This window comes from Anticarsia gemmatalis, chromosome 3 (genome assembly GCF_050436995.1).
Source record: "Anticarsia gemmatalis isolate Benzon Research Colony breed Stoneville strain chromosome 3, ilAntGemm2 primary, whole genome shotgun sequence".
Classification (NCBI taxonomy): domain Eukaryota; kingdom Metazoa; phylum Arthropoda; class Insecta; order Lepidoptera; family Erebidae; genus Anticarsia; species Anticarsia gemmatalis.
In genome coordinates, this window is record NC_134747.1 from 12,237,592 (window position 1) to 12,256,636 (window position 19,045).

The following is a 19,045-nucleotide window of genomic DNA, read 5'->3' on the forward strand; positions in this document are numbered from 1 at the left end:
ATATGGCTTGTTTGGTTGAGTAACATGTGACAGGATAAAAAAATTGCGTCTAAGTGAGATTGTTTGTCACGAATGTCAAGAATTTGTGGTGAAATCAATTGGCGTGCTTTTTGTTATGTAATACGATTGTTACGTTATATTACAAGGCCTATTTGTTAGATTTAAGCAGACAGATTATTCTTACAGTTAACTCATTAGTTACTGTACATATTATTTATAGAATCTAATAACTCGTATTTATAAATAAACAAAACCTTTAGAATAATGATAAAACAATTATCATTAATACTCCGACCAGTTAGCGGTCAATAAACAATCATCACTTAATAGTATGTGTCATCAATTGCAAGTTAATCAAAACAGAATTGAATTAAAAAACTATAGGCTGTTTGAACACGTCCTTGACATGAATCCATAGATCATAATTCAATGACGTTTGACAGCTGTCGGCCTTGGGCTTGCGGCTGCGCGTGCGATGCATTGCGACACTACAGTTCGGATATTTCTATTATATTCGCATATATCACTAGTAGAAATGTTAAAGAGCATTGTTGGCTAAGATATGTGAGTCATTTCATTGATAAATAGACGTAGGCCTTTGCAAGAACACGTAATAGACACGTAACAGTTTTAAACAGATTACGGCAGTTGAAGATTAGGCTTTCAAAACTTCGATATTTTTGGAAAATGGGTATGATTAAATGTTCTACAAAAAGAGGCAATCTACTTATTTTGCTAATAGGTCAATGTTCGATTATGACATGTCTATAAATGCCAAATAATTGCGAATAATTTGTTATCCGAGTTTATCAGTTTGAAGTGTAAGGGTTAATTTTGTTTACGTAAGATTTGACCCTTGTTTTATTTAGGACCTTGAAGTAGTAGAGATAAAAATACGATCTTTATGCACATAAGCCATTTTAAAAATATAATCCTGAGTGGGAGACCTTGTGACTTAATTTAAATGATACTGTACGTTACGTAAGAAAATACCCTCATATCGTGATCTTTCATTCATCTTATGTATATCCATCAATAAATATCACTCTATCGAATGTCATTCAAAGCTAAAGATTGAAATAAATCTGTTTCCGATAACATCCACAGATAAAGACTCAAAGTGAAATGAATATCAATCGATAAAATACTTCAATACACTCGCACATCGCGATTTAAAAAAGTTTTAAAGGGAGTCTAACTTACAAGAAGTCTAATTTATAGTTTTCTGTAAAATTTTCTTTAAATTACAGTTTAACCCTTGCATTATTCAACTCTCTTTCGTGAAATCATTCAATGAGTTAACCATACATATATTCGTTTCTAGATCCAGACGTTTAACCAGAAAGCAATTTACGTCCCCAGCTCTGATGCTAAGCTTTTCACATTCATTTATTCTCACTATAGACAGAGACAGCACACCAGCATTTGCGATTCGGAACCATATATTTGCTTCTAGACTCTCGCCCAGCTGTAGTAGGTTAGAAAAGCAGTAAAATTATACAATGCTTCCCGATGCACAGTCACCATACAACATGCAGAGTGATCTAAATAACGCAAGCGTGCGATCTTTTCACAATCACAGACCAACAATAGGTACAACATTACACGCATGGGTTTGCACGTGTTGCAGCCATCGTTCCAACGAACTAAATAAAATAACATTAGACTACTAATTTCATAATATAATGTTGGTCATTCGCAAAAAAAAAGTAAATACACGCCGTGACCAATTCTTCTTGAAGTTACTGAACCGTGTCCAGAGTCATTGAATCGAGTTAAAGATCGAAGCTCTCTGAACAATATTTTTTATCTGTGTCACTCAACTGTCAAGTCGAATAAAAAAAATATTCGCGATCGGCAATGTCGAGGCTGTTTCGTTTGAAGAATCTTAGCGTTATAATTTTGCAGCACCTACAAAGCCTGTAAGAACATCAAATAACCAGTTTTTTTACTATAATACAGTTGTAGTCATATAATGCAGGTACCACAAAACCTCTTAGCGAATGTATTAAAAGCCGTAAACAGCAATACGTCGTAAAACTAATTTTCACACACAAAAACGTATTTTATAACCGCCATTTAATTTGAACACTAAAACAGAACAATTGAGAGTCCGTAGTAAATTCACTGGACGTTTAAAATGCGACACGAATTTGGTCGATTTAAAATCTTTTGTCATAGAGATATTTATCTACGGAACAATAAAATAGGACGATAAAGGAAGCAAACCTATAAAACGGTCAAAAACCGACGCCCACCGCGCTGTGTCAAATTTTAGATGGGGGATATGCAAAATAGTGACGTCATGCTTTTAGACCGGAACAGCTGTTAGTAGAATTAATAGCTGAAACTAATTTAAACCTACAAAGTTGACTCACGTTTGCTACCTATAAGGTGAAGCGTCAATATCAAGACAATCACAATGTTCAAGATATCACGACAATATTTATATTGAAATGTTCTATTTACATAACTATTGTAGTCTAGCACGATCTTAAAACAAAGAAAAGAAACCAATTCATTTGCACATTACAGTAATAAGCACGTGTATTTCAACATTCAGCCAAATGACAGTACTGGCCGAACGACGGTGCCTTTGCCTCACGCAACACAAAAGACTTTTACTAACACTTTTCACAGATCCAAAAAGATTACTGCCACAATGGCGCCCATTACCTTTGATCCAAAAAATCGATAACTTTGAATTTGCATGCATTATATAAAAGAGAATAAATAAAAGATATTGCGTAAAAGGAAACGAGACGTTATACGCTGATTTCGATCGTTGAAAAAAAAAACAAAGAGCCAACTCCATTTAAGATAGTTAGGCTGCACTTTTTTAGTTATCTACGATCTGTTAGATTTGCGCTGGTAGAAATTTGCACCTATCATCATGTTTCCCACGGTATTCGCTCGTTACATCTATCTCGTTACACGTTTAAAAAAAAGAAAAGGGTTTCAAACCACAGAGCGGCCATCGCTAGTGATGGGCACTCACTAATCGACTATCCCACTGTTTCGACTAATGAATAGTGAAATGAAGATAATTACGCGTAATGAAATAATTAATACGTGTATTGTCGGTACTTTTTGAAGTATCTTCTAATTAAAGAAAAACACACTAATTAATGTTAACATTTCTACTAATAACTTGAGTAAACAACGCAGCTTTGGATATTAATTAACGTTTCGACATTTATTTCTCTTTGATACAGCGCTAATGAAAGATGAAAGGCAGATATAATCAATTTAAATTCTTTTAACTTGAAAATTAGTAATACAGAATAAGCCATAAAGAAAATGTCCCGTGAAGTTTTATAATAAACAAATACTGTTATCAATAACGGTGACAACATTGTTACTAAGATAGCTTTTGTGAAACTTTTGTTTTTTTTTTTAAAAGATCGTTACAAAAATTCACTTGTTAATAAGAAACAATAACACACTATGTCATTTGCAAGGACGCAAATATTCAACAAGAATGAATGAATAAAGAGTTTCATTGCCATTCAGCCAGTACGATGATGCTAAATAAGAAATGCCCATTCTTGCAAATACTAACACATAAACTACTGTAAATGTACAAAGAGGGTATTTTTCACAATTTATTTAAAAAGACAAAATTGTTCTTTAGGGAGATAAAAAAGTTTGGGTTGCGGATAATGTAAAAATACGGCCAGCACGTTTTATACTGAATATAAACCTTGAAAGTATGCGAGATATCTTTCCACTGGGATTAAGGGTGTTAAGCCGCTAGTTTTATTTACGAAGAACCCGTATAACACGTCGAAGTAGTTAATCTAGGGTAGGAAAATAACGATAGTTACATTTATAAGGGCAAAAATGTTCTCATGCGGGAATCAGAGCAGCTAAACTGTAGGACTACTACTCTAGATACATGTATTGAGATCGCCATTAAAACAAAATCGGCCGAGTTAAACCAGCTCGTATTAACATATTTCCCTCACTAGTGGACGGTTCCCATGGCACAAAGGGAGAACACTTACAACGAACTCTTACGAAACTCACAATTTCATTAAATTATCTATGTTGGAGAGATTTAAAACAGGTTCGTTCAACACCCGGGGGCTACAATGGAGTTTCCCAATCAGTAAAGTAAAAAAAAACCTTGTACAAATAAATACATGCATGTAAATTGAGGTACATGACAATTTAGTGGAAGTAACGGGTATCGGACGCTGGCCTTAATTCCGAAGAGGACCTTAATTTTCACTCTATGCCTCGAAGATGTTGTTTACCTGCCTTGTACCAAATTGGTTTAACATTTATGAGGTAGTTATGATGGAAAGTTACTTAGTTTGTTATTTATGTCATACATTTTTCTATCTTTATTTCTTAATAAACTTTTGAATATTCCATTTGCTTGTCTCAAAGTTATGACATAGGCAAAGAAAGTAAGTGCTTAGAAGGTATTTATAAAATGCTGATAAAATGTCTTCAACGGCAATATATCACAGAGATTGATAATAACGTTTAAACTCACATTCAGTGTATCGGAACGACATGAATGTCGCAATAAAAACTCATTCTTCATTCGAACGTTCAAACATGTATAATGGGAAACTCAATCGTTACGTTTTTCGTCTGAAGAAACCTCCATAAATATGTCATTGTTATCGTTACGAACATCACTCATTTTAATTCGAGTTCGGATCGAGAAAGGCCGATTCATCAATTTATAAACGCCTCATTACATGGTAAACATAGCCTTACGTAAGATCCGGATTGTTGGACTGCATTTCTCAATACGAGGGCGTATTTTTAAAATTCGATGGCATGTGCATCTTCATATTACTTAATATATCGATGAGCTTGGCGTAAAAAATAATAGGCGTTGCTTAAGACGATTAATGTTCGTATGTACTTGCATAGATCCGTCATAGAGCAGCCGACCCCGTTTACAGACATGATAAATGATTGAGACCCTCTTTTGTATAGAATGTGATTGTTGTACACAAAAGATGATGAAAATGGAAGCTTTCCAACCCAAATATCTAGTTTGGACGAATTGGTTATGAATAATTGATATGTAATTTGGAACCCAATAAAGATCTAGTTGAGATCAATACTATAGGTACTCCAGAAAGAAATTGAATAGTGCCAAGAGGTAGCCTATTGGTTATAACTGATTTATCTGCTAGATTTAGTTACATACAAGATAATCGTTTTCTAGTTTCTGCTACCACTGTTATAACATTTAATTCCGTTCTAAATTCCACAAAGGAACAACACTGTACTTACAATAGCAGAGTACATACGTGGCCGTTTTCATTCTGTGGTCTGCGCCGGATTTCCCTAGCGTACGCCAGGAAAGGATTGGCTTGTTAAAATGTGAGAATCTATTGTTCATTCATTAAACTAGAATGTTATCTTATTATCAGCGGGCCTGCTTTGTGGCACACCGTGGAATCCCTAGGAGCTAACACTCATTAGAATATAAAGACAATTACGTTACGTTAATTTATAGACCTTTTACTAGTATTGACTACTAATAAGAGCGGTTATTAAAATCTATGTTCTCACGATACTGTCTCGAGATAAACAACAAATGTCTAATTAATTATCTTATTTCATAAAGTGAGAAAGTCACGCTTCAATAAGCGATTCTAACATGGCTATTGCCACTATAAAAACAAATCATTGCATGCATTAGTATCATATCGAACACACATAACATCACGCAGTATTCGCAAAAGATATCAGAATTAACACTACTAAGTATACAAAAAGAAGATCGAAAAATAAAAACATACGTACTGTAAGTCACACAATACTTCAAAGCTTTTATCGCCAAACAAATCAATCGATAGTAATTTTGAAATGAACCAGAGTATACTACCTTTAATCTGTATCTTCGTATCTGTTTAATATCTCAATAATCTATGTCGGTGCATCGCAGGTGCACGCAATTTGTTAGCTGTCAAAATGGAAAGTGAAGCAGAGGCGATGCAAGCACCGAACTGAACGAGACCGACCGCTAAGTACACAAATATAATCATGTTCAACATAATTACTGTCAATACTCATATTCAATTTGTCAGGAATGGAGTTACGAAATGAAGGAATGAATCTATTAAAATGTTGGATACTTGCTCCAGCATTTTAGTTTGTAGGAAAGTTTGGAAAGATGCAGTCTTGCAAAGAATGAAGATAAACGAATTGACAAGGACACGCGCATCTTTAAGCGTATTTTGAGTAGCTAAAGCAATAGATAGATTAATAACTATCGAGATGCCGCCAAAAAACTTGAATTCCATCTCCACCCAGTAAAGCTGAAAGTTCTTGTCCAATATTTGTTTGCTTCTATATAATTCGTGTAGTCACTGGTAGTAGTAGCATACATTACTTATAATTCCAAATTAAAATGTCAAACTAAACAGCATTCACAGTACGTACTGATAAAGTACCAAATGCGAATATATTTTGGTAACGTCCACCACATCATTAAAATGTTAACGCAATTAAAATTATCTCGGCAATTCATCGAATACTTAAAACGCAGTATGCTGAACAAAAAGTTTACTATTATGTAAAAGTTAGCTCATAATGGTCACAGTCGTTTATGAGCCTTGAACTTCAATTGGCCGTTAAGTTTATTGTTTCAAACCATCCGGCTTGTCTGTCAGCGGTACAAATGGAGGACCAAGCTCCATTTAGTTCGTAATCAACCTAGTATCAGTGTCAGAGGTGTTTAAGCCGCTTGAATTTGTCAAAGCTTAACGACTGTTATCTTCAAAGGCAACCAACAGGGAAAATTTTCACGTGTCCTCTAAAGGTTACAGGCCAACTAGGCCAGGCCAGCTCTTTGTGGATTATGCAAGGCAAAACTTACTTACTGATCGTTCAGTAACCGGTAAGCATAACTCGCGAATCGCGATCCATTAAAATAACAGAACAACAATAAAATAATAATAAAATGCGTGAAATTCTTAAGTCCTGTTAAATCGAAACATGTAAAACACGAGAGTTCAATTGGGTTCAAACTGATCAAAGAGAGTTGCCAAAAGAAAAATATAATGATAGGCATACAAAATTACGTTTGTATTGCGAGATGAGCGACTTAATTGAACGACATATCATCACGTATTTTCCTTAAAAGGTTAAGCAGAGGCTGTAGAGGTGAATTACATCTATATTACGTAGTTATAACATACTAACTTACCCGTGACTTTATCTTAAAGGTTATTTGCTTACTTACTTTATTTTCCCGCGTAATAAAAAAATCGATCTTTAAATATTTCACGAATAGTATCGCGTACTAATAGTAGAAATATTTCTACATTTTACTCTGTAGTCCTGAAGATTACTTACGAAAAAATATTACTAATTATGCATCTTCACTTCAATAAGGTACCTCAGTTGCAAGTGGCGCCGCCTGGTGTCAAGAAAATGGGTAATATTAATTGAAATAAAATGACACAGATTATGCTCTTTATCTACTTTAAATCGTCATTAATATTTCTCAATGATTTCACGTTTTGCTGCATGTGGTGATATAATATATGTGTTGTTATCGTTTTGAGTTAATAATAGATATTAATCTTACTTCAGTTGTCAACGTTAGCATCGATTAAATCATTACCTATTGCAACTACCTTGGATAAAAAAATATAGCGATTCAAGACTAAATAAAAAAAAATCCGCGCAAATGTGAAACTTCCTAAGCCAAAGAATTTCCAACACAATTAGTTTATTTTCACTTTCTCAATAATAATATAATAATATGCCACACAAATCTTCTAATAAAAAACTACCAATATTTTGCTCTCAAAGAAATCAAACATTACAAAAGTTTATGACGCATCACGGATAATCTGTAGCGTTTATCTCAATCAGAGGTCGTTCGTTATCCGCATGATAATAGCTCTTACACAAACACAACTATTACTTAGAAAGTTGAAAGATCATCCTGTACAATTGATCACACAGTTGCACACTCTAATTATTAACATTACGACATAACAGGAGCTTTGTATAACAGCGATTTGATGCCAGTTAATGGCCGAATACTTACAGCCATAGTTTAGCGTGCGAAAGCAATATTTTGACTAAGATTGATTCAGTCAAAACTACAAAATTGAAGACGAAAACATTACCGGACGTTATTGTTCGAATGGCTACATAACAAGATATTTCACACGTAATCTATTGGGCAATGTGTGGCCATTAAAAGTAAACTGTTTCAGTCATCTTAACGATCAGCATATTTGCATATTTACCATAACTCTTGGACTAAACAGCAAAAACCCGTATTCCAGTCGTACAGAATAGCTTTCACCGCAGTTTATGGGGCCGATAGGGGACATTAGGTGCGAATAAGGAAGGATTCCTGATCGACAGCGTAATTGCGCCGACGATGCATCGGTCGGCGCGTGTCTGTGTAAGGAGCCCTACTCAATGTACGATTAAATTAATATTATGCAAAAAGTGATAATGATGAGGAAGCACATTCAATATTGAATCACTTTGAAAGCGCTTTTTGCTTCTAATATTATTTGCCCGTAATATAATGATCAGAAAAAGATCTTTCTAGATAAATTATAGCTAAATTAATTTCTGCCCGCAACGTCGCCCGCTTGAAAAGATTACCCGCCGTAAGAACCTTTGTGCCAAACATCATTTAAATCTATTGAGTAAGTAGTTTTTGCGTGTTAGAGTAACAAACATCCATGCACGCGAACTTTCATATTAGTTGGGCAAGTGTCTTAAAAAGTGTTATAATCAGGCTGATTTTCTTCTGAAATAAAAATTGGATGTTTCTTATTTACAAGGAGCTATAAATCTAACACAACTTAGCCTTATTCAAGGTGCAGCATTTCTTCAATTCCTATGTTTATATTCTTAGAACATGGCAGTGAGTAATCCAATTTGTCGCGCAGTACTAAACATCACGTGACGTCCAGCCAAGTGCCGACACTTACTGCCAGAGTGAGACGTACTCTAACTTAAGTATAGTATCTTTTAGAATATACTGAAGGTGAATTAGAATTGTGAGACAGTCTGTCTTTGTAACCGAAGAGGTAAGTACATTCCTTGCAAAATATTTTGGGCTGAAAAGTATCCCCCTTCCGCGCTGGTGGTTGAGAATTTGAACAACAAAGACTTTCAATTTTCAAACAGCACTTAGCCTGTGTCTATGACTGTGACTCTTAACTAACTTAACCAACTCTGGCTAAAATGTCTGCGGAAGAAAACCTTTTTACTCACTACTGTCTAACTAAATAAGAAGTCAGACAGTAGTGAGTAAAAAGCTCTAGATCCAAGTAAAAATAATTCATTATTTCTTTGATGTTTTCTGTTTACTAAGCCAAAATAATTTACAAGTAATTCCACACATCCCCAAACAATAGTACTACGGTGTTATCTCAACTCCTAAAAGCTGGAGTATTTTAGTGTAGTGACGTCACAATAGCTGGCGAAACGTGACGTCACGGCCGAGTATCGATCGACCTTGGCCACGCAAGGACGTCGACACCATCTTGGAAATGGTTATATGCAGTTATATGTTTCTAGGAGAAACGGATGTGAAGCAATTTATGTTTGTTGAGATATCTTTTAACAGATATGTACTAGGGGTTTATTTCGGATAGTTTCACCCTTGAGTATAATAAGCGTGATAATACTACTGGCCTTAAAACACTAAAAGCCCGATGAATTACATTATTTTTTACGCGGTTCTCTAAGAACTTTCTGCTAAAACAAGAATGAGTAATTTACTTAGTCCATTAAAAATTATTAAGAATGATCGAAAATAATGAAATATAATTAAAATCTTAAATGCATAAAATCACGCTATTTTCCCATAGGTGTAAGCAGAGACCAGAGAATACCACTAGGTACGATCCTTGCAAAATAAATGATAGTAAAAATACAAAGTCCTCAATGACTATGTCAATACTACTGAATATTTTGCGGAAATGTCCGAATCACTGCACCAAAAAAGACAGTCGTAAAACAAACATCATTACTATAAATATCTGCACTCAACACAAACTTTTATAAACCTGGGGTTGTAGTACAAAAATAAAATAACAATACATAAGTACCTGACTGTTGTTGTTTCAGACAAAAGCGAATACAATCGAGCCTCCAGGCACCGTCTATTGTTTCATTACCGATTTAAATATAGGTTTCAACAATAATCTGATTTTAAAAGAACAACAAGCAAAAATGCGGATCTTGAATAATTAAAATATGCGCTGAAAATATTGTTTGTGACTCGATTTAACCCTATAGTGCAAAATGTTTTTGTCTAATTATTTTATTTACATCATTAGGTTCACAATTGTTAATTATATGTACCTATGTCATAATAGGTCTTGTAATAATGTAATAAATCTACGTGATATATTTTATATATTTGAGGAAAAAGATGAATTTCTTGACTGTAGAAAAGCCCGTGCGGCCTTTGTGCGGCGTTTACTCTCCCTTTCCTAAATCACCAAAATGGGGTTAAGACATCTTAATCCAAAAATAGAAAATGACTGACCCTAACCGCAATATTCTGTAAAATTCTAAACATACAACAAAAAACATCAATGGTGAATACAAGAAATTGTACATCTCCACATAATAGATGGCGGTGCGGTCGCCGTGGGTCGGGTCACGATATCGTGCGACCACGATCGTATTGTGGACACCAACAAACATGAACAATTTTATTACAATAGACTGTACGCTGTTGACTTTCTACCCGTAATTATTGAGCTTTTTAATAATTGACTACTGAACTACCTTTCGTGGAATAAGAAAAACATCTCAATAATAAAAAATTCATTCATTAAAACGAGTCGTCTAGAAAACGTTATTTCTCTTTTTTTGGTAAAAGTTCAATTAGTAAACGACCCATTGTTCAGAATAACTGTAGTAAATATTTGAGCAACAATTAAAAGTGAAGAATGCAAAACAGAAATAGTATCAAACTGACTTCAGCCCTATAATAATATCTGAAATCGATATAAAAATAATTCGGTAATCGGCTTAGCGTAACATGACGTAAGTAATTGGGATGTCATTTCGCAAACATATAACTGTAGAATGTACATTATCGGTACATTATTAGTACATAATAAACAATGTTTTAAAAAATCCTTTCAATAATACTTTCGTGAAATATTTGCAGACACTAAATCAACACTTAAATTGCTGTGTCGATATTTATTTAGCGAGAATGCAACTTCAGCCAGCCTGCTACTTTGTTTACTAACTGTAAAAGAAAAACAAAAGAACACACTTATCCAAAAGGCTGTTATTTACAAAGTTGCTAAGATTTATTGCATATTGTTAAAGCAAAAATACTTATAAAATGATTTATTGTTGATTCAGTTAGGCGCTTTAAGCTCCAAGCCTCAAGACTGTCCAAAATAATCTTCTTATTTAATTTTGTATCGGAAGTGTTATTTTAAATATTGACAAGCTTTGAGGCAGCTTCCCGATGTACCAATTAGAACTCTTAATACGTGCTCACAACGAAGTGTCATTCACTCCCTTTAGTACCTACCTGTAGTTCTCGAATCGACAATTCTTGGAAAATAGGCTTGTAAACAGAAAAAAAATAGGTAGCTCCTAACACGAGGTAGTAAAGTTTACAATCGTAAATCATAGAGTTCAGTCCCATTGTAAGTTTTTTTTGTGTTCAGAAGCCGTTCCAAGGAAGGCAGTATTTATTGAAGTCACAAAAAGGATTCCAATGCTGATCGGTTTTTGTAACGTAGCGTCAAAGAAACCGCCAAGTTTTTTGCCGACATGGAATGCTATAATTTATTAGCGATGAGAAATTAATTTTATGAATGGAATGTAATTATAACATTATAATAAAGCTGTAAATATCTTTTTGCTGTTTAAATCCTCGCAGGATCCTCATATGGAATTCATATTAAGAAAGGTGTAATTGGATTTTAAACTCGATTTTGGTCTCTTAAAAAAGCTGTTCACAATAATCCCGTTCTAAGTCGCGCATTTAAATACCGTTTATTTGTGAGTGATAAAAATACGACTAATCAGCTACGTAATTTTTGGACCAACTCGGGTCAAGACAGGTTATAAACTTATAACCAGATGCAGTTTAAATGTAAATATTTTGCATTACTGTATCGGTATTTGTAGGCCAAAACGTCGCTGCGGGCTACTGTGGCCACCTTCTTGTCAGGCAATATCAATAAATTGACAGGCAAGCCTACTAACGTCTAAAATGGACTGTCATAATTTAACTGAACAAGTTGTCGATTCCGATATGTATTATTCCACAACATTGCCAATCAATGTCTCGCAATGATCAAGTTCAAGCATTGTTTAACTCGAACACGCAACGAGAATTCTTATGGCATAGTTTGGCGAAACAGCGAAGTCGGAGTTCTTTGCAAGTATTTTTACAAAGCGAATGCCGACTGACCTCTGGACTGACTGAAGGTACCGATAACCTGAGCTTGTCGGTCGTGTTATGAGCGTTTATGGTGTGACTAAATGGCGCGACTGACAGTTGCCGGTCTGACTAACAGGATATATCTTTAATATGCAAATAACGGTCGCAAGAGGAACCAACAATTAGCTGCAGTTTTATCACATTCCACCGACAAATTCGAGGCCATATTATGATCATCTGCGTTATACCTATAAATAACGAAAAAAACTGGTTATAAGCAGAAAAATGTAGTCCACAGTACGAACTACGACTAATAAAATAGAAACGTTGCATTACAGTTATTCGATCGTAAAATACATTATTCTAGTATTATAACAATGTTCCGGTTTATTATTGGTGTCATAAGATACATTCGAAGGGACTTACTGACCCACTGTCGGCGTTAAAGGGTTAACTTTTATTGGTCGTGTCCAACTTTTGAATAAACACTAACATAAATTGGGATAAATTATACGGATCTTTGTATAGATTTCGATTTCATTTATTGTTGCTGTGGTGATATAGATTTTTTTATTACAACAAACAAACAAACAAATTTTTTTTAGGGTTCTGTGGTAACCAACCATTTATTCGGTAACATTCAAATGTGAAAGATTAGTCACTTAGAAGAATAGGATCTCATCAGTGGAACACGACCGGTAGAACAATTACGAACTGCGAGCAAAAATTGTATAATCACAGGCCATTAATTGCAGCAGTTCAACAAACCTAACAGCACAAAGCGATATCTATGTAATTTCTCTGACACGCAACGTAAAAAGTTCTGCGTTTGATAGACAACCTTCCGGGACCGAGACCTGTTTCCCACGCACTGTGGGGTGAAAACTAGTGACAGAACAATACTGAACATGAATATCACTCGACAAAAACTTACGATACACTTGAAACAAGCGGTGATCAACTGTTGATGAGCAGTTACGTTACACGACGAACATCATGGCTTTGTGGTGTAATTAAGCTCTGCATGCAGTGGTTAAGGTCGCCTCGCTGTTACCATTGCGTCGGAAGGGTTTCGATTCGTACAAGGAACAATAATTTGTGCAATCCACAAATAGTTGTTTCGTCTGGTTGTACTTTGTGTCCGTTGTTTTTATGTTTTTAAATGTCCTCGCAACGCGAGAGCAATTCTTTGCGGGAGTTGTCTTTTAAAACAATTAAGTGTGCAATTTCAAAAAGGTCGTATGTTTTGTCTTTGCAATGAGATATGAGCCTTTTTAGAAATAGATCTGTCGGAAAAGGAAGTAATCTTGTATGTTTTGACTACAGACCACCAGCTGTTGTTATAACTGTTTATAAGCCCATTTCCCCTCATTGCATAAACGGATTTCCAAAACTAATATTTGCCTTTCATTTCTTTTATTATAACTGTTTTATAATCTAAATATTAACCTCGTTTACGTGCATCGAAGTACTTAAAAACGCTATCATTAGCATAATAACTTTGACCCAATTCGCCAAATTACGTAAGTTCTATAAACACGAAGATATTTTTGTTTAAAAAGTTTTGGTTATGAGGTTATGACAGAACTTTATGGCCATTGGCAAAACTTTTAAAACTATTTTAATGAGTCTTGTGGTAAAAGTTTGTCCCATAGCCATATTGATAGTGTTTTTCAAACATATTAATCATTCTATTCAATAAATACCCAAGCACCTATTAAGTTTATTATGCTTAGATTTTCCCGCAAAAAGAATTTCAATATCAATTACCAAGACTTATCCGAGATAATCTATAACAATGTAAGCATAAAAAAACAGCTGTTTTTAAAACCGGGAAATTCTTCTTCTGTTTCATAATTCTCGCTATTTGTGAGTCATTGTTCATTTTTCTGTAGTTTTTTCTTTGTAATAACTCATTGAGTGTTTACATTAACGTCTTGAAACTAAGACTAATAGCCCATTACTGTAATACCTGAAGGTTTCAGTCATGACATTGAAACTGTCATTTAGTCAGTTAGTTCAAAGATTTTAACTCTCAACCTTGAAGTATGTACCGTTTGTGAAGTAAAAATAATTATTTTTTTGTTCACATTACACGGTCTAATCTGGTTAGTGATTCAGCCCAAATTTAGGCATCTCACGTACATTTTTGATATAAAAACTAGGACCCGAGTTGACATTTTAGACCTGAACTAAATAGCTACGTAATTCGATTAGCTGGTAGCTTTTTTACTAAGCAATATAATTATTATATAAGAATTAATTTACTTTTGTAAAGAGTACTGGTATTAAAATAAACGAGGGTTTTTCTGTAAGCTCTATAATTTTCTTCAAGAAACTATAGCCTTGAAGAAAATGCTGTAATGCGGCTATGCATTCAGTTTATTCCACTTTCAGGTCAAAGAACACACGATATAGCGTGTACCTAAATATGCGGCAGTGTAAACCTTCAGTTCTTAAAAAAAATATGCTAAAATAATATTAACGAGCAAAAATTCTTCCATGTACTGTACAACGCTAACTTTAGTCAAGGCTAAAGAGAATAATTGGAAACAAGCTAATGTAAATTCAAATAAATCTGTAACAGGCAGAACTGGAATATTCTAGTCCCAATAACAATTAATACCTTAACCTACAAACAGAAGCGCGTCACAATTAATTTTACGTCGACAAATTGATTCAAATCGGTACCAATTAATATTATGCAACATTTCTAAACGAACAATAATACATCACAACGCGAAATTTGAAAAGTCATTTTGATGTGTCAAGTTATAAAAGGTCAACGACCTGTCTAAACCCACAAGCCATGTTGGTCATATTTTAAAAAAGACGAAAACTGCCAAGTGCATCAAGCCATTATTTTATGAGCAAAATAATAATTATGTCCTTGGTCTCATTTTCAGTTGATGATGAAACTGAAAAAATCACTACCATACGTTACAGAATCACGTAAGTCAGCCTTGTCAGCGTTCGCGAAAATAGGTCGGCAATAAATAGTCTAATTTAAGCTTATGCATGCAAAATGGTTTTATGCAAGACAATAGTTATGAGAATGCCGTCGGCTGCCCCCCACTGGTCTAGATACATGGAAATTGTCACACGACACCTACCAATCACTGGAACCAACTATTTGTTACATATTGAAATATTAGACGTCATTTGAGATGTGAACTCGTTTTCATTTATTTGATTTCGATTGAGCTTTGATATTCGATAGTTTTGGGACTGGAGACTTTTATCTCGCTATGTTTTGTTTTGTCTGAGCGAAAGTTTTGTCTATGGATAGATGAACAAAAACTTAACAGATCAAACCTTATAGTCTGTGGCTTACTATTTCTAAAACATTCAAGTACTGATGTTATATTTTACTATACTAAAGTGGAATACTCTAGAAAATATGTTTTATTTTTCTTATTTCGCAATTTTCTTCAATTATACCGTAAGAAATCTGACGCAAAACGCAACATGTTCAAGGATGTTAGCGACGCGTATTGCATATCTAATCTCATTAACCGTTCAACTAAACTGGTCAAGTTTATGCCAAGAACAAGTCTGAGATTGAACTCGTAACCTTCCGGTGGGACCAGCGCCATTTTTCTTCACAAACATGACATTGTCGTGAGCTGTAAAGTCGGCATTTATTTATGTTTTGTATCTTCATGTTAGGGTACAGTTATTTGTATGAAGTGGGCGAAATTTGTCCCACGCTGAGATACGAGTCGGCATAACAAAGACAGGAGATGGAACATTATGTAAAGACTTGAAGCGAAAGAACGGACATTTGTTATTTTATCTACAGATGGAAGTTTTTATAAAATGTTTAACAGTTCGATAATTCGCTTCCTCTCCAAGGAGAGGCTATTTTTACTACCCTTGCGCACATTTCCTTGGCAAATGACTATAATTAAACTACTTGTATTTGTCTTACGTGTATTGTATGTATGTATAATCATCCCTAGAGTATATTCTTTACTAACCCCGGTCTACTAGACATTTAACGAATTCTAATCGACAAAATAACGGATCTACAATACGTAGTCGCTGCTACATCAGCGTTGTTTGGGCTAACAAGTGTATTGTTTACAAGAAAAGTTTTAGCAAGTGTAAACACAGACTACTAACGCTACTAACTCTAATAGTTAGTAAACAACTAGCGGACTCGGCTTATATTGTTGTATGCGAAATCGAAGCCTGACAGTAAGTACCATGGTTATTTTAAGTTTCTTCAATAATTAAGTATTTTTATTTATTATCTTCGTGGTTAAATCAATTTTACACTAAAACCTTCTTTATTATTTTATATTTTTATGTTCTTACGTGTTATTCTATTAAAGCTACACTTATGCCTCCCGTGGCTTTAGTTACTGATCTTATCTTTGTATATCTGTGGACTCCTAATAAATGTTTTTATTATTTATTTATGAAAACTGTTCCTGTAGTTTCTCAGGAGTTCAACGCGAGCAGATAGACCGATGCCACGAGAGAGACTTTGTGTTTTTTTAATGCGTACTGATACTAAAGTTACTAAATATAAAGTGGGACATCAGTAATTCCAGAAGTAATGTGAAAATAAACGTACTTACTTCGTGAGTGCGGCTCATAAAAGTGAGGAATATTGTATGAGTGAGGACTCGGCGATCGATACGCGTGAATATTGTAGGTACGTAGCATTATGTTGAAGCAGTGGAGCCACACGACTTCTTCCTAGGTCTATACTGCAGTACTTAGGTATAGGAAGATGCGCAAGGAAAGTAAGTAGGTTTATGGGAAGTTTTGTTAGCCCTGAAAGCTAAATAGTTGTACTTTATTGTGTACCTACTTTGCCTATACTAACTAAAGTCGCTAACTGTGATTTGTCTTTGTAGAGACTCAGTTCAAAAGTGGAATTGTGCCAGCATGCGCAAAATTGCATTTAATTAATGCAGTGCATTCAACGTTGAGTACTTAGTTGTACAGCAAAGCTCGAAACCTTCTAACAAATTACCAAATGCAAACAGCAATAAACAACATTAACAAACATCGTTAAGCTATTACTTATTAGCGAACATTTACTTTAAACTTAAAGCACAACCGAACAATAAGCTTTGTCATTACTCACAGAATACAGTAAGCTATTACAACACTCGTCTAGGTAAAACAAGGTAGAATACACATAGCGTTTCTGTTCATTCACAAATACAGATAACAGACGAACATTTTACCCGACGCAGCGTCTTAGAACATGAATGGATTCTCTACATGAAGCAGGAATTCCACAGTAAATAGTACCTCTAAGCCTTGTTCATAAAAATAGATGACTGCTTCGATATAGCGAGGAATGTGCAGATGTAATCTATGGCGATATTACAGCCACTAATGGTATCTTAACCGCCCTCTCGCGATAAACTTGCATTCTACAATGTTTCTAATATCAGCTGGTAATCTTTGCGCACGGGAAAATTTATTTTCTTGACGGGGAAATGGTTTCCCAACGTGTTGTGTGGGCTATAAACATGCAACTAACAACTATTGTTCGAGTAAAATATCCAAAAATAACACAGTACGATACGATTATTATAATTAATTATTTTGTGAAAAAATATCATGTAGGTACACTGATTTGCGCTTTTATCAGTGAATGTTATGTTAGTGAACTTGATAAATCAATTTCCAATCATAATGAGGCACTGTATTTTTGTGTGTTGTATTAATTAATCCATTTCGGTTACTCATATCGCTGATGCAACGTTGATAACACAAGGTCGTCAGCAATGTGCGAAGATTTCTTGTCAACTTCGACGTCCTATCAGAAACGTGATTGAGTTCGTGATAACTCTGATCCTATACACAGCTATACATCTACCATCACCGATGTTTTTATGATACAAATAAAATAGACTCAACAATGTTATCGCCTATTTTATTCCAGTGATAAAACTTATTCATTGACGTGTCCGATAAACCGACTTCTGGGATTTACGACATTAGATTTACACACATTTCACATCGAAGCTCAAATAAATGATATTATTGTGTCAAAAGGCCGACAATATGTAATGTGGTGACTTACCGCCTGGATGCAACAGCGTGCTGGGGTGTACGCTGCCGTCTTTGTGCAGCAGCACATGGCGCGGTTCCGTCACCAAGTAACAGGTGGGTCCGTCAGTCAAGCACTTCTGGAAGCAGCGCGCCGCCTGGTAGAACAGCGCCCACGCATGTTCTTCGCTGATGGTGGAGTTGAACGCCTGCAGGATCTGCTGCAGCGTGATGCAGTCGGCGGCGTCCAGCGTGAAGTCCGCGCCGCCGCCGCACCCGCCCTCCTTGCGCATCATCGCGCCTAGCCCGGGCACCCACCATCCATCCTCGGAATCAGTTCACAACACAACCACTGCGACACCGATCGATCGCACACAATTCACCAGTTGAATGCCTGAATCGGAATCGTACCACTGAAAATTTTTCACTAATACGCGATAAATAATATTTTAACTACATAATACGAATGCGTGTTATTGTCACCGTGCTCCCCCCCGAAACGTCACTGTCACTTTTGTTGGCAAGTGGGTGGCGTGGATTTTTTTCGTAATGTTTTGGTGCGTCGCGATCGTGTTCGCGCGTGCGCGCTCGGGCGGCCGACAACACGTGACACGTACGTTAGCGACCACGGCTCGGCGCGAACTG

General features: G+C 35.4%; 1 protein-coding gene across 5 annotated transcripts in view; it reads right to left on the reverse strand.

The window, feature by feature from the left end:
* spir (spire type actin nucleation factor) overlaps window positions 1-19,034 on the reverse strand; it is a 224,094-nt gene extending 205,060 nt beyond the window's left edge. For all 5 annotated transcript variants that reach the window (XM_076136634.1, XM_076136631.1, XM_076136633.1 and 2 more), the window contains exon 1: window positions 18,435-19,034. In XM_076136634.1, coding sequence (XP_075992749.1) covers window positions 18,435-18,696 — 262 coding nt within the window. In that variant the 5' untranslated portion in view covers window positions 18,697-19,034. The remainder of the gene's footprint in view (window positions 1-18,434) is intronic.
* Window positions 19,035-19,045: the final 11 nt, after the last annotated feature.